At 36.0% G+C, this 16,034-nt stretch overlaps 3 protein-coding genes across 3 annotated transcripts; 2 read left to right on the top strand and 1 right to left on the bottom strand.

Annotated features, from left to right (window-relative positions):
• Nucleotides 1-533: 533 nt before the first annotated feature.
• Nucleotides 534-2,536, top strand: LOC308701410 (serine protease 57-like; the record flags this gene model as incomplete). The annotated part of the gene is made up of 5 exons (XM_081383682.1): nucleotides 534-591; nucleotides 676-826; nucleotides 1,754-1,892; nucleotides 2,030-2,287; nucleotides 2,387-2,536. The coding sequence occupies 5 exons, from the start codon at nucleotides 534-536 to the stop codon at nucleotides 2,534-2,536; spliced, it is 756 nt and encodes a 251-aa protein (XP_081239808.1).
• An 863-nt stretch (nucleotides 2,537-3,399) lies between these two features.
• micos13 (mitochondrial contact site and cristae organizing system subunit 13) lies at nucleotides 3,400-10,826 on the bottom strand. Its single transcript, XM_081384974.1, has 4 exons — nucleotides 10,068-10,826; nucleotides 9,638-9,794; nucleotides 4,142-4,193; nucleotides 3,400-3,912 (listed from the first exon to the last, which is right to left on the bottom strand). Exons 1-4 carry the CDS (start codon nucleotides 10,094-10,096, stop codon nucleotides 3,815-3,817), a joined length of 336 nt encoding a protein of 111 aa, XP_081241100.1. The 5' UTR covers nucleotides 10,097-10,826; the 3' UTR covers nucleotides 3,400-3,814.
• hsd11b1la (hydroxysteroid (11-beta) dehydrogenase 1-like a) lies at nucleotides 10,442-15,115 on the top strand. Its single transcript, XM_081384973.1, has 6 exons — nucleotides 10,442-11,041; nucleotides 12,359-12,489; nucleotides 12,575-12,778; nucleotides 13,789-13,882; nucleotides 13,966-14,131; nucleotides 14,383-15,115. The coding sequence occupies exons 1-6, from the start codon at nucleotides 10,954-10,956 to the stop codon at nucleotides 14,564-14,566; spliced, it is 867 nt and encodes a 288-aa protein (XP_081241099.1). The 5' UTR covers nucleotides 10,442-10,953; the 3' UTR covers nucleotides 14,567-15,115.
• The last annotated feature ends 919 nt before the right edge of the window (nucleotides 15,116-16,034 follow it).

Raw genomic sequence — 16,034 nt, forward strand, 5'->3', positions numbered from 1 at the left:
TGCAGGCAACAATGGGCAGCAGATTAGGCTGTGATTGACAGCGCTCTGATCCAATGGCATTGAGCATTGTCAGATTAACAGTTCCTGTTCGTGCCAAGCACCAGTTTAGGAAACAAGCGCTCCCCTGCACTGGTGAGAGGTGTTGTGCTGACCACCGCCAGATTATTACTTCCCTGAGTTCCCAGTATAGGTAAATTTAGGATTAGGTGCGCTCATCAACTCTCAGATTTTTTTTAAACCTCCATCCAGTAACACCAGTAATTACTAATACTGTAGAAAAGGAATAATCAGAAAAAAATGTGCATAAACCACTAAACAGTGGTTAGTCTCCGTTAATTAGGTGCTGCCTGAAAGTTATCATTTACCAAGATATACAGGAGAAGATCTTGTATTCAAGGCCTACCACACAATGCAATAGGTGGCATTTAGTGTCATCTCTGTCTGTCAGGATGCGTTGTGCGTGTGTCGTGTCATGTGGTGGAGACCTATATAAATGATTGGTGGTCTCATCAGCAATCTTCAGTCTTATCAAGATGACTACAGCGTACAGCCTGTTGCTCTCAGTGGCTTTGACCAGCTTGACACTGACTGGTTAGTAAAATCATACTTTACTGACAATACAGTGATAACTAAACTAATTCTGGTTAACTCAAACTTGCATCTTGATTGGTTTAGGTACATTTGGAGCTGATATCATCAATGGCAAAAAAGCCAAGAAGAGCTCCATGCTTTACATGGCATCAGTTCAGATTGATGAAAAACACAGATGTGGAGGATTCCTGATCGACCCGAGCTACGTGCTCACGGCCGCACACTGCGATAAAAGGTAATATGATAGTTAGTCTACTGTAGGGGTTGCACGACTACTGATTTCTACTAGTCGATTTCTTATCAAAACAATACTCGAGTTACTCGACTACTCGTCGTTTATGCTACTGTATATGAAAAGACATGAAATAGCTAGATCTTATCAATAAACATTTATTAATTCATAGCCTAATGCAACAATTACATAAGTAAATTCTCAAAACATTATAATTATGACATTTCATTTTTAAATTTTCATTTAACAGTCTAAAGCCAAATAAATAGCCATTCTTGCCTTTCATTTCAGACGTCTGCTTCTAGGGGCCGTTCACATATCGCGTCTTTTCCGCGCTCAAGGTCGTTATTTCAAATGTAGGCGCGCGGCGAGCGCGCTCATAATGAAAGCAACGGACCTGGTGCGCTAGTTTGTCCAGGCGGGTTTTTCCTTCTCATCTCCAGAAATATATCTAGTAGTAAAGCTAATGCAAGGGCTAGAAATAAATGAATCATTTGCTGAATGATACTTCTTCGTCGTCATCATGTAGAGCGCAGTTTGGTTGCATAGCAACGACAGACGCCACGGGAGCGCAAGCGCTTGTAGGAGACAGCGGCACGGCCGCGCGCGCTTTCCACACGTTTTTAGAAGCAATATGTGAACGGCCTCTTGCAGAGTTGGCCAAATTACAATATTTTTGTCATCCTTGATGAAATTCTTCCACACATCTGACGCGTGGTGTCTGTTGGTGACGTTCGCCATTTTTAATTCATTTATGTTTAATGGACGCTCGAGTAATCGATTGTTTCCGACAGCGTCGACTAGTGGTTGAAGTAGTCGATCTATCGACTACTCGACTAGTCTATGCAAGCCCTAGTCTACTGTTAAACTGGGATATGTTTGGGGTTCAACAAAACTGTTCACTAATCTGCAATTGTGTTCATGTTAAAGTGGCGACATGACTGTGGTCCTGGGCACCCACAACATCAGTCCACAAGGGGCGAATCTGAGAAGATATACAGTGCAACATAAACATAAGCACCCAAATTTCGAAAACGTGAACAATGGCAGTGACATCATGCTTCTGAAGGTACAATATTTCATAAATAAAAACATTAATAGTAATAATAATAGATAAATTTATACTTTAACTAAATCAAATACTTGTAATACACATACAATTAATGGTCATCATGAAGACTTCACATTTCTTGTGTGGAATTCTAGCTGTCCAAAAAGCTGAAAAAAGGTGTGAAAACCATCAAAATCCAGAGCAAGGACAAACCACTGAAGCCGAAATCCAAGTGCCAGGTTGCTGGATGGGGTAAAACCGAACAGCATAATGATGTGAACGATCTGCTGGTCACGGACGTGTCGCCTATCAACTTCACAATCTGCAAGACGAAGTGGGAAGAAGTGGGAGAAAAACTCCCAGACAATGTCTTGTGTGCTGGTGGTTTAAAGACTAAAAGTGGCGCTTGTCAGGTGCGTCTACAGCAATATTTTGGTGAAATTTCATAATTTGCTATTCTATTTACTTCTGAACTCAATTGGTTATCAATCTGAATTGCATTGTTCTTGCAGGATGATTCAGGTGGACCACTAGTGTGCAGTGGGAAAGCGGTGGGCATCATCTCTATGGATCGCTGTGACAGCCCAAATGTTCCCAATATTTACACTCAAATTTTTAAATACACACTCTGGATCAAGAGGGTGATCAGTGGAGGTGCCTGATGCCTTTAAAACTGAATTGTACTGTTGTGCAGTTTGCTAAACTCAAATTTTATGGTGAGGTGAATGCTACCTGTCAAAAAATTACAATAAAAGCAAAAAAAAGGCAATAAAAACTCAATAAGCAATGACTCTGCATTTCTTTATTTCTAAAGAGCCACTTCACAGAGAACAAAACCGTTCAAGGGCTGTTTGATACTCAACCACAGCTAAAGTTCACAGCCATCACCACATCCTAGAAGTTGCACAACAGTCTTTTTAAACAAAAATAGATGCGGCACTGGGGGGAAAAAAGGTTGAGAAGACACATACACTCCTTAAAAAGAATAAATGTTAAATTTTATGCTTTGTTTAAAAAGCCCCGAAGACACAAGCAATCGATTTGTCAAGGTGTATAAGTGTCTCCACAGAAATGAACCGAGTTCATTCAGTCTCATTTTGCTGTTTCTTAGATGGTCACAAAAATGTTGAAAGAAAAAAAAGAAACTGCTTCTGAAAAGGTTCTCATCATTTGTTGTATTTCCTTAGGTTTAAACAGATCTCTGCTCAACTATGTAGGCCATAATGCACACAAAACCCACAAACCCTGTATTTTTTTTTCCCACACATGTTTTCTTAATCTAACATGTTCTGGTAATACAACGTATGAGGCCACAGAAAACTTTCAAAATGAGTCGAGACGTGCAGAAAGGAGTTGGGGTCCATCTTGACACAAATGCAGCATCACTCTGTGGTAAAGCTGAATAGTGTTACTAACTTGTGCTTTTATGTGGTTAACAGATCGTTTCCGAGATTAACTCCCATAGTCTTGTAAACTATGTTTAAAAAAAAAAAAACATTCACACAGAAAAACTCCATCCATCGAAATATTTGACATGATTTATTTTACATTAGACAAAGCAACATGGGATTATAAACTATACAAAACTCCATTTGTGTCTATATGAAAGGTGAATTTTGGCGAGCCAATGCCAGAACAGACCATTTCCAGGAAGGGATTTCTCAAATAAATAAAAGAGTCAAACAACAATATACATATAGAACACTTGTATTATTATCTTTTAATTTGGATTCATCTCAAAACTGTTTCTGTTATTTCTGTAACTGAAAAGTGCATGCATTAAACAAGTGAAAATCTATACCATTATAATATTCATTAATTTTACAAGCTCTAATTGTTGTTCCTCAAAACTTAATGGAATTTAGTCCGGTGTATACGAGGGTGACAACGCTTCTTGATGTGTGTCTTCTCAGATGCTGAAACTTTGAAGGTTTAAATGCTCATTTTAAATGGTTTTTAGCATATTGCAGGCCTTGTTTGGTGTATTCACTAACTGTGGACGGAGCAACCGATAGAGCGTGGATGGACTTCTGGACCCCTGAGTGAAAAAACAGAGCGATTACAAGACTACAATATACTTATATATGTGGTAAAAACTGATTTTACATACATATACATACATATACATACATACATATACATACATACATATATATATATATATATATATATATATATATATATATATATATATACACATATACATATACATATACACACACACATATATATAAAAACATTTTCCACCAAAATAAACGATTGTTTACCTGAGTTCCATGCGTTCAGTGGGGAGAACTCAATTGTGGGCGTGGCTGGAAGCTGAAATATTGCATTAAATATGTTATAACAAAGTGGCTTGAAACAGTAATATTGTGAAATATATATTCTATTTGAATGCATTTTAAAATGTAGTTTTTTCCTGTGATGGCAAAGCTGTATTTTCAGCATCATTTCTCTGGTTTTCAGTGTCACATGATCCTTCAGAAATCATTCTTGTATGCTTTAAAGAACCACTATTATGCTATTTTAAAGGTTTCTAATTTTGTCTCCTAAAACAAATTTACATGCATCAAAGTAGGGCAGTTGCGATAACCACGATATTGTAGTACCGTGCTACAGACAAGCCAACCCCAGAGGAATGCAAGTAAGCGCCACAACCGCAATATTCGCGTTTTCTTTTTTTCATAAGACTATACCCTTCTTGTTTTGAACTTTGTGCATGTGTATTGAAAGTTAAATAAGTTAATAATGATAACAAGGCTGTTTATCATGGTGATTTGTACAGAGGCTTCATGGATTTGCACTTAACAAGCCTAAAGTGAATGAGAGAGAGATCGACTGAGCGTGTGCGATTACCTGTCATAGTCATATGTATTCGTGAAAAGGTTGCCGTGTCCAAGGAAAGCAAAATATTTGTCGCATCATCCTTTTAACGTGTAAGGGTATTTACCATGAATGGTGTCAGCGCTGGTCAATGGATCAATGCCACTGGTTTCTATTAAGTGAAGCTTCAGCTCAGCGTTACCCATGTGACGCATTGCTGGTCAGCTGAGCCTTGAAAAGTGGAGCTCAAAGTTAAAATAATGAACACCCTGTTTTATTACATCTACCTTTTAATGAATCAGCGTTTTTGAACGTGTTTTTCGACTGAACGGTTTAAAGACACACTCAAAGACAGTCCCTTGCTGTCACCTAGTGGCTTAACAATGTAACTGCATGCTGAGTAACAGCCCGTCTATGCACCAGAGACGAAGACGATGATACTGGTGAAATATCTGCAGAAAGCCTCTTATCCAGTCAGATTCGAGGATCGGAACTAACTGTTATACATATAAAAATAGCCTAACGAGCTTACTTGTCAGGTTTATGTAGTATTACAGCATTTAATAACATTTATCTAGTATTACAGCATTTAATAACAAGCTGGAGCAATTATTATTTGGGTTGAATGAAAATAAAGTGTCTATAATTTGTGGGGATTTCAATATAAATCTTTTGAATGTGTCAAATCATACTAGTAGTTTAGATTTTCTAGATTTAATGTACAGTAGAGGCCTTTATCCTACTATTACTAAGCCTAGCCGAATAACTTCCAGTTGTGCCACGTTAATTGATAATATTTTTGTAAATATATTTGAAAAAAACGGTCAAAAGTGGTCTTTTGATAAATGATACAACGGATCATTTACCGATATTTGTAACTCACTTCTGTGAAGTAAAAACAAATAAAGAAAAGTATAGTAAAGTTATTAGGTTAAGAACTGAGGAAAGATTAAATAGATTTAGGGATGATCTAATGAAAGAACACTGGGACAATGTTTATAGTACAAATAATGTAAATAAGGCATATGAATTATTTTTGAAAAAGTATTTATGGCTATATAATAATAATTGCCCAATAAAAATATTGAATGATAAAGCAAGAAATAATAATAAACCTTGGTTAACGAAAGGTATATTGAAATCGTGTAAAAAGAAGAATAAGCTTTATCGGGATTTTGTAAAATATCGGACGGTAAATGCAGAAAATAAATATAAAGCTTACAAAAATAAGTTGACTACTATAATGAGACGTGCAAAGAAAGATTATTATATAAACTTGTTGATGGAAAATAAAAGTAATATAAAAAATATGTGGAAAGTCTTAAGGGAGGTTATAGGCAGTAAAATGAATTATAGTCAGCCATTATATTTAATGAATGAACAGAATGTCGAGATACGTGGTGAAAAAATGGCTGATGAATTTAATTCATTTTTTGTTAATGTTGGTCCAAATCTTGCCAAAACTATACCATTACATAATAAAAGCTGGATAGGTGAAAGCAGAGTCATGCAATCCATTTTTTTTTTGACGAAGTTAGTGAGAGTGAAATTATTTCCACTGTCTCTAAATTAAAAAGTAAAAATTCATGTGATAGTGATGGCTTAGATATGTATATTGTCAAAGAAACTCTACGTTGCATTATTAGACCATTAAAATATATAATTAATTTGTCTTTTAATACAGGTTTTTTTCCAGATAAAATGAAGGTGGCTAAAATTATTCCTTGTTTTAAAACTGGTGATAGGCATAGTCTTACAAATTATAGGCCTATATCTTTGCTTTCCCAATTTTCAAAAATTCTGGAGAAGCTTTTTGTTAAAAAATTTGATTATTTTCTTGAAAAACATTCTTTGATAAACGATAATCAGTTTGGGTTTCGTAGCACCCGCTCAACAGCTATGGCTTTGATGAAAATCACAGAGGACATTACTACAGAATTGGAGAATAAAAATCACACAGTTGGAGTTTTTATTGACCTTAAAAAGGCCTTTGACACTCTCGATCATGGAATATTGATATCTAAATTACAGACATATGGAATTAGAGGTGTAGTATTAAATTGGATTATTAGTTATTTAGAAAATAGACAACAATATGTAGAGTATTTAGGCCATGAATCTAAGTTGGAAACAATACAGTGTGGAGTCCCTCAAGGCTCTGTGTTGGGGCCTAAATTATTTATTTTATACATTAATGATCTCTGTGATGAATCAAAGATTTTACGTTTTGTTCTTTTTGCGGACGATACAAATTTTTTTGTATCGGGGAAGAACTTAAAAATCTTAATCAAAACTATTGAACAAGAATTGGTCCTACTTCAGAAATGGTTTAACAAAAATAAACTGTCGTTAAATTTAAGTAAAACTAAATTTATGTTGTTTACAAATCAAAAATGTCCTGATAATGTTTGTTTGATTCTAAATGGAATAACTATTGAGAGAGTGTCAGAATTGAGGTTTTTAGGAGTACTCATTGATGAAAAATTTAAATGGAAATCACACATAGCCTACGTAAGAAATAAAATGTGTAAAAATATTGCTGTTTTGAGTAAAGTAAAGTTTATGTTAAATTATAAAGCAATGAGAATCCTTTATTGTTCCTTTATTTTGCCCTATTTGATGTATTGTTTGGAGGTATGGGGTAATTCATATTTTACTAATTTAATGCCCTTATTTATTTTGCAAAAAAGGGCAATAAGGATAATTAATGGAGTTGCTCCAAGAGAACATACTACAGGACTGTTTCTGAGGTCAGGACTACTTAAATTGAAGGACTTGGTTTCTTTACAAACTTTATTAGTTGTTCATAAAGCAAAACATTGCTTGTTACCACATGGACTGCAAACCCTTTTTACTGTAAATAGTGAGACAAGTAGAAGAAATGATTTTAAACAACCTTTTGCTGGAAATACCCTCAAACAAATGTGTGTTTCAGTTTCTGGTGTGAAAAGATGGAATTGTCTAGAGAATGATTTAAAATGTTGTTTAAAAAGTATAAAGAGAAGATACTTAACTTGTATAAAGATGATGGTGAAAATTCTTAAAACTATAATATGAATGATCATGGTCTCGTCATTGTCTTTGATGCCAGAGTTGTCATTATTGCATTATTGTTGTTTTTGTTTGTTTAGTGTTGTGTAAGCAGAATTAATATTAAAAAAAATAAAAAAATTAAGGAAAATTGATAAAAATGAAAGTAGATTACATCTGGTATGCGTTATTTTTCATTTATTTATTTATTTTTTTTTATTTTTTGTCGCTGTTATTTATTTATTTATTTATTTATTTTCTTTCATGTCGGTTAGGCCATCTAATTTGTAACTTTCTTATTATAAGAATGGGGTAGGAGTTTATAAGATTTTTTTTTCTTCATCCTACTCCTGTTCTTCTTGTCATGGAATGTATTTTTGTTGTGTTTGTGTGGATTGTTGTTGTGGCATTTCGTGTTGCATTACCATGAAAAGAGAATAAATAAATGAAATGAATGAATGAATAATTAATCATACTAACAGGATGTGATTCTGAGGAGCAAGTTGGTCCAAATAAAGTGGGTACTGTCCCATCTTTAAAACTTTGCAGACCTTTTACATTCAAAAACAGCTATTTTATACAATGCATGAAAGGGAATATTTGAAAAAGCATAAAAGCATTTAATTTAATGCTCAAGAAACGTTTACTATTATCAATGTTGGGAACAGATATGCTGCTTAATCTTTTAGAGGAAACGGTGATACTTTTTTCCCAGGATTCTTTGATTACTAGGAAGTTCAAAGAAACCACATTTACTTGGAATAGAAATCTTTTGTAACCTTATTAAAGTATTTACTGTCACTTTTGATCCATTTAATTCTTGCTGAATAGAAGGTTTTTTTTTTTTTTTTAAACACCAACTAACAAATCCTAAATTTTTAAATAGTCGTTTTTTCTTTCCCTGCTGTCACATCTTTGTAAATAAATGTCTGGTGTGGTTTAGTTGGTGTCATCTGGCGTTCTTTATATACCTTTACACTGCACTGAATTTCACAGACTCCACTTTCAGTTTCAGTTATCCACCTTATACCTGACGAGTTTGGGGAACTTCCATTCAAAAAGACTGAAACGAATCATTTCAAATTATAAGGTTGCCCTACAAATAAAGCTTATCCGTCAGTTTGACTCAATGAGCTACCAGTTTTCTTTCATGTTTTATTTAAGAATAACATGAGAATAACGTAACACTTGGTATTTTAACGTGACATGTTATAACATTATCTATGGCAAGAGCTCTTTTCAGTCACTGCATTCTTTTCCTCATGATTATTTTCTTTTTTTCCTGTAACATTTCGCTGTAATAGTATGAAAAAGGACAACATATACTGCACATTTGTGGTCTGTTCTCCCGATTTAATTAATTAATAATTATAATAATTCACTGGAATGCATGACGAATCTCTCTTTTTTTCTCCCCAAATCCTCACGTCTCTTTCCAGGTTTGTTTTCACAGTTAAATACAATTTATTATCTGTCAAAATGTCTGAAATCACTTTGAAATACTATCATGCAATGCTGAAGTAAATATATATATATACATTTTTTTTATATATATTATTATTATTATTAAGGCAACATAGCCTATGTATAATACAGATTACCATGATATTTAACCGTCCGATTTTTCTGTGGAAAGATTTACGCTTTGGGGGTTATCCATGGTCTGTTGAAAGTACCTTGTTGATGCTTTTACACTTTTAAATGTACTTTTAATGTCCAATGGTTGAAGGGTGAGTAGAATAATTTAATGTCATTGATTGTACACAGTTTAAAAATATATATTATTGCGTCCATAGAGCTAGTCTTTCACTGATTGTTTACATCTTAACGGAAGTTACACCCATAATTCGCGCAAAGAGTCATGGGGCGTAGGAATAATGTGGATACGTTCAGTTTCAGTACTTTCGTACCTCAACGCCAAAGTACTTCATCCACTCCTCCACAGCTGGTGGGACGGCTGCTTTAGCTCGGCCCAAGGCAACAGATCCCTCCTCGCTACCTCCAAGAAGTCCCGAATCATATGCCACATATAGGGCTCCTCCTGCAATGGTCACCTTTGTGGCAAACCTAAGATATACATAACAATTCAGTCATTCGGAGTCAAAAAGCCACATTGAGAAGATGTTTGTTAGCACGCTAGCTATGCTTAACCTACTATGTAAATGAACACTGCTACACAAATGCATGCTAATTTAATTTAGAAGTATTATACACATATAGAAAACTATCAAAAGTAATAATGCACAAAATATGCCAATCAACATAACTCTTAAGCCCAAACAGACACTTGAAAGCTAACTGCTAATTAGCTCCAATATACAACAACGCAATGACACTTACTTGACTACAGGCAAAATCTTGGCAGCCATGGTCTTAAAAGCAACAGTATGCTAAAAAGTGCAAAACTGTGAAACAAAGACTCAACTTCACTAAATATTTTGCTCTTTCTTGACAGCGAATTCCACTGACAAGGGCATTTGTACCAGTGAGTGGAATGAACTGAACTGGAGGCAATAAAGTTGGTTTTGAATGACTTCATACGTTCGCAATCCGCAGTTTCAACTAAATAAATGTCGGATGTATATAAATGATATTTGTGTTTCTGTAATAAAAAAAAAAGAATAATATTTATAATAAAAATAAAAGCACACGGTTGTTAGTGTTAATAATAAACGACTTGGTTTTATTTATTTGTTGAATGTGCCGCCATGACCACTCCGTGCATTTGCTGTCAGCCGCTGTTTCAGTATTATTATTCGTATTAATCATTAAGAAAAAAAAGAATTTAATATAATATTGTGGTTTTATGTTAACGGAATCTCTTTCCAAGCCCTAACAACGTCTATGTCAAATCTAATAAGTAACTCAATAGCTTAGCCATGCAGAAGTTACTGAAAAGTAATCCTTAATCATGACCTTCGGTTTTATTTTCTAGCCGGTCTGTTTTATTTTTTTATTTTATAAACACATTTTTTTTTTTTTTATAACAATGACAACAAAACTTAAAATAAGTGTTAATACATCAGTAATAGGCTACTGGCGCGATTGTTGCTCTCAAAATTATATAAACGCCACTTAAATCGAATTGTACTTTGCTTTGGCTCCGCCTGTCTGACACGATCTGGTTCTGCAGGTTATTTGGTAATGCAACTGACTTTGACAGTTGGTCGGTTCAAAGTCACATTTTTGTAAACTGTGCTGTCGCATCTTCTACAATTTTTCACAAATGAATCTTTATGCCAAGTTACTGTTACTGTGCACTGTAGGCGTCGCTTTCATTGCGGTTCGATGGAGTGCTACGTCGTTTAATGAGGGTGAGTTGAACGGACGCCCTTTTTATTTATTTTTATGTGCTGTAATAAAATGTAATATCCATAGGCTATAGGCTGTAATACCAGATTAAAGTCATGTGCAAGACCCGTGACAAGTCAGTCCAGGATTTAGGAGGAAGAAATGTTTTTGTCTTCCTGTTTTGTAGCAATATTTGTGCGTCTAATAGTAGCTAAATAGTTATAGGCTATTTCAGGTAATTAACGTTAGAGTAAATAGCTATTTGCACTTTTGCAGAGTAATATTTTATATAGCCTACCCTGCTGTTGAGATGATATGTTCTCTCTCTTGTATGTGGGAAAATAATAGTAATTCTGAAATAATAATAAAAAGATTTTTCCTTCCTTTCTCAAAATTCAAGTAACCACTCAGAAATGTGATATTTATCCAATAATATACCATAGTAAAGTTTGGAGTTTGATATATTTATCAATATTTATATTAATATAAATTCATATTTAAATTAATTCAAATTTATATATATATATATATTATTATTTTATATTTTAATATATATAACTCAGGAAAGTAGATCAGTCAGAATTAAAATATGAAAAGTGAAACGCCATTCATAATTTTTTTTTTTTTTGTCACTTTGTGATATTTAAATCAGCTCTGTGTTGCAAGGCAAGATAACAGAACTTATCTGAACAGTTGCATATGCAATTCATAATGTTATTTTATTACTTTATGTGCTAGGAAGTGGGTGAGTGTGATAAAGAAAGAAACATGATAAAACTGCATGAACTTTGTAAACCGAAATGAACTGGCCCATTCATAAGTTTTAATATAGTTGATTATTGCATTTCGTCTCATTGAAATTTGATTTTCTCCAATTGACCATTCATGTAATAGATTTCTACAAATGCCAACATTTGATTGCCATCAACATGACTATTCAGACATGATTCAGACTATTCATGAATCAGTTGAGGCTTTTATTTTGCAGCCTACAGTGACATTTATATAATTGTCTCTGCCCCGCAGGTTAGCAGCTGTACAAACGACCTCGTTTTGCCCTCAAAATAATTACTGTTACCGCAGAACTATTTGTCATAATACAGAGAGACTATTGGAGAAGTTTAATATAACTTTCTACCCAATGGGCATGACTAATGGAAAACGGCCAACATTAAATACATCTTTTAACAAACTGATATTGTGAAAACCTAAAAAGCATAGAAAGCTGGCTTTATCATGTGACCTTTACAACCATGAACATTAAGTAGGCCACACCATTATGAGGCATGTTTATGTAATGATATTTAGTCAACATTAAACTGTGATTTGTGTCTTTGTAGAGTCTTTGAAAGGTGCCCGGGTGTTGGTGACCGGGGCCAGCACTGGCATCGGCGAGCAGTTGGCATACCAATACGCCCGTCTAGGAGCCCAACTCGTTATCACGGCGAGGAGAGGAAATGTCCTAGAAGAGGTCAATGAGCTCTTCTTCTTTCGTTCATCATTTACATTTGATTCAAGGAGGTATGATTGTTTCAAAATGATTCCTCTGACTGCAGGTTGTGCGCAAGTGCCAGGAAATGGGGGCTCAAAAGGCCTTTTTCATCCCCGCGGACATGGCGAGCCCCTCCGATGCCGAGCGCGTGGTACAGTACGCCATCGAACAGCTCGGGGGGCTGGATTTCCTGGTTCTGAACCACATTGGGCCCAGTCCATACCAAATGTGGAATGGAGACGTGGAGCACACGCGATGGCTGCTAGAGGTGTAGAATCACAATGAAGAGAAAAAAAAGGTTTTCATAAAAGGATAGTTCACCCAAAAATAAGATTTCTATTGTTTTTTTACTCACCCTCATATTGTTTCAAACCTGTATGATTTTCTTTCCTCCGTGAAACACAAAAGAAGATAGTCCACATAATGTCCGGACTGCTCTTTTTCATACAATGAAAGCGGACCAAAAATGACATAGGCCTTCTGTAAAATTACAATTAATAGTAATGTAATAACTAATTTATTAAAAAGGATCACTGTAGCTCTCAAATTTCATTCAGACTGTATACTTAAAGGTGCTCTAAGCGATGTTGGGTGACGTCACTTCTTGTTGACGTTCAAAGTATTGTCAAACAAAACGGAGGCTAGCTCGACCCTCCCTCCTCCTCCCTTCCATGCTTCCTGAAACAGGCTTTTCCGATGTAAAGTTGGTACTTTGCACGTTCCTTCTCCTTTTCCTTCTTATTTGCTATTTGTTCATCGGAACGTCATCTATTTGGTCGTTTGTCGGCCTTAATTTCAAGAGAATATAATTCTAACGTTAGTCATTGTCTGGGACATCTCTCCTCTAGCTAACTTCCCTCTTCATGCTACTCTCTCCTCCACTCCCCACACCCCCCTTCATGTGCACGCGCACTAACCCCCCAACCCCCACCCCCAAATCATTCTTGTCGGTTATTGGCTGGAACACTCGTTATGTTTCGTGGTCCAGGCTGGGCCAGTTTGTTTTTGTTGCCGTTTGTGGAGCCTGGGCTGTCTACAGAGACAGTTTTTTTACAGTGTGTTCAGGGGACAGGCAGCTAGCGGATAGTGAGGAGATGTTTGCTGTGTGTGACAAAAAAAAATATTTCGGCCTAAAAAACACGTTACATCGCTTAGAGCACCTTTATATATGACAGATCAGGTCTTAATGGTAATATTTGGGTGAACTACCTGTTACTTTTAATCCCATATGGTCAAACTAACTGAAATATATGACATTCATCATACACTCTCTTACAGGTGAATTTTCTCAGTTACCTACAGATGGCTCAGAAAGCTTTGCCGACTCTTGAAAAGAGTAAAGGATCGATAGTTGTTGTTTCCTCCCTTCTAGGTGATTAAAATATGAAACTTATCTCACAGCTCTTGCTGCTTCAACCAACGAACAAATGCTGAAATAACCGCTGTTTTTCACAGGAAAAATATGCGGCCCCTTCGCTTTGCCGTATGCCGCAACTAAGTTTGCACTCAACGGTTTCTTTGGAGGCCTCCAGCATGAGCTAGCAATGCAAAAAAGCAATGTGTCCATAACCATCTGTGTACTTGGACTGATCGACACAGATAGTGCTATGGAAAAAATCAAGTGAGAACAAACTAACATCAAAATCTTTGGTTCTTAATGCTAATAAATGACAATTAAAAGTTTAAAAGCTTTTACCTAGGGGTGCTAGCTCAGTACTAGTTAAGCTACTAAAGAACAAATGGGCAGGCATAAAGTCATAAATAGCAGTTGTTCACTTACTTGTGTAACTCATAGTTTTGTAACAATCTATATCACATGTCATGTCCCAGATAAAAGGCTCATTCTTCATGTCTTTAATGTGTTTAATGCAGAGGTTACATCAATATGACCGCCTACCCTGCTCATGAGTCCGCCCGGCACATTATCGAAGCTGGAGCATCTCGACAGCCTGAGGCATTTTACCCCTGGTACACCTTCTACGCCTGTCTCTTCAGGGATTGGTTCCCCTACTATAGAGATCTGGCAATTCAAAACTCCTACACATATAATCCATAAGCTAATACGGAACTAATTACTGAAAGCTGACAGTTCCTTTGGAATCCATGTGTGGAGAAGTGCATTAGTGGTTAGTGCACGAGCTCTGAAACAACAAGCCCTGGGGACAGTTGCATAAACATAGCCGGTGTCTTAACAACTAGTATGAACAACTATTAGTTAGTTGGGGGTTATCAGCCTTATGTTTCATTATCAAATTAGACTAATCTACTTTTTTTATGTAACTGACTTAAAATTAAACTTTTGAGAACCTGTTGTGAATTTAGACAATTAAAGATTGATTAAAGTGTTTTATGGTAAATTATCAAGGAATTATTGCTGCTGTGAGGATTAAAAGTGGTTATGTCTGTTTATGTCCATGTCTGTTCAAAACTGTGTGCCCTTTTTTGGAAGAAGCTCTAAGAAATTGTTTGTAACCTCTGAAACATTCCCGGGTTGTAACTGTAAAGCACTCTGAACTTACCTCATGTTTACTTATCAGTGACTATACCTGACCTATTGCTGACGCGAAAATCTGCTTATCATACTTGACAATAAAGACGTTACACTAAATGCTTGCCGCTTGAGTTTTATTGTTGATAAAATGAAACATTTAGAGCTTACAACATTTGATAACGAATATGATATTTAAGACAAAGAAGTGGGCGCGCGCTGTCTGTGTTGTTTTTGGCCCGTAGCCTAGCCTACACTAAATTCAAATTAGAAAAAGCCGCGAATACGAAACAAAGATAATTTGTCGTAACTTCGAAACAATAACCACATCATTAAGTTACATTAAACCTCTGTCCTCGGAATATGACGGTTATTTTCTTTACCTCGAGCATACTTAACGCTATTTAATTTGAATGTTGTTGCACAATATGTCCGGAAGAGGGCAGCAGTCTCTTGATAATAGCGAGCGACATAAAACAATTGTAAGTGCACGTGTTCCCCATTCAAGGTTTGACCAGTAGGTGGATTTATTGTATGACCGCCAAGAATCAAGATTAAGACTTTTCTCTTTTGAGTGAGTCCTTCATTAGAAAGATGCCCCACATTAATTCCCTGCAATTACCAATTGGGTCATAATATACTGAATTCACAGAAGAGCTAGATGAGCTGAAATTATGCCAGGGCCAGGCTGTATCAATTCTCATGTAGGCTACTTGACTGGGTTTAAGAGGAAAAATCAAAGCCAGAACCGCCTCCTACTTAACGTGCACTGCCTTAAGCATTACGCACACCCTATCTCTTTTTTACTCACACTTTCCCCTTCTTTCTCAGACACACACCCACACATGCCCGCATACACACTCATGATGGGGCCTCCAGGGGGAAGGCGCAGGCCCGGCTGCCTGGGATAGCAGCCAGTAACACCTGCAACAGATTAGAGCTCCTAATGCTGAGCAATAAATCCCCCACCCCGTCCTGCATCACCATGAACATGAACATGATCTATCTATCTATCTATCTATCTATCTATCTATCT

Source organism: Scardinius erythrophthalmus (assembly GCF_964197995.2).
Source record: "Scardinius erythrophthalmus genome assembly, chromosome: 14".
Classification (NCBI taxonomy): Eukaryota; Metazoa; Chordata; class Actinopteri; order Cypriniformes; family Leuciscidae; genus Scardinius; species Scardinius erythrophthalmus.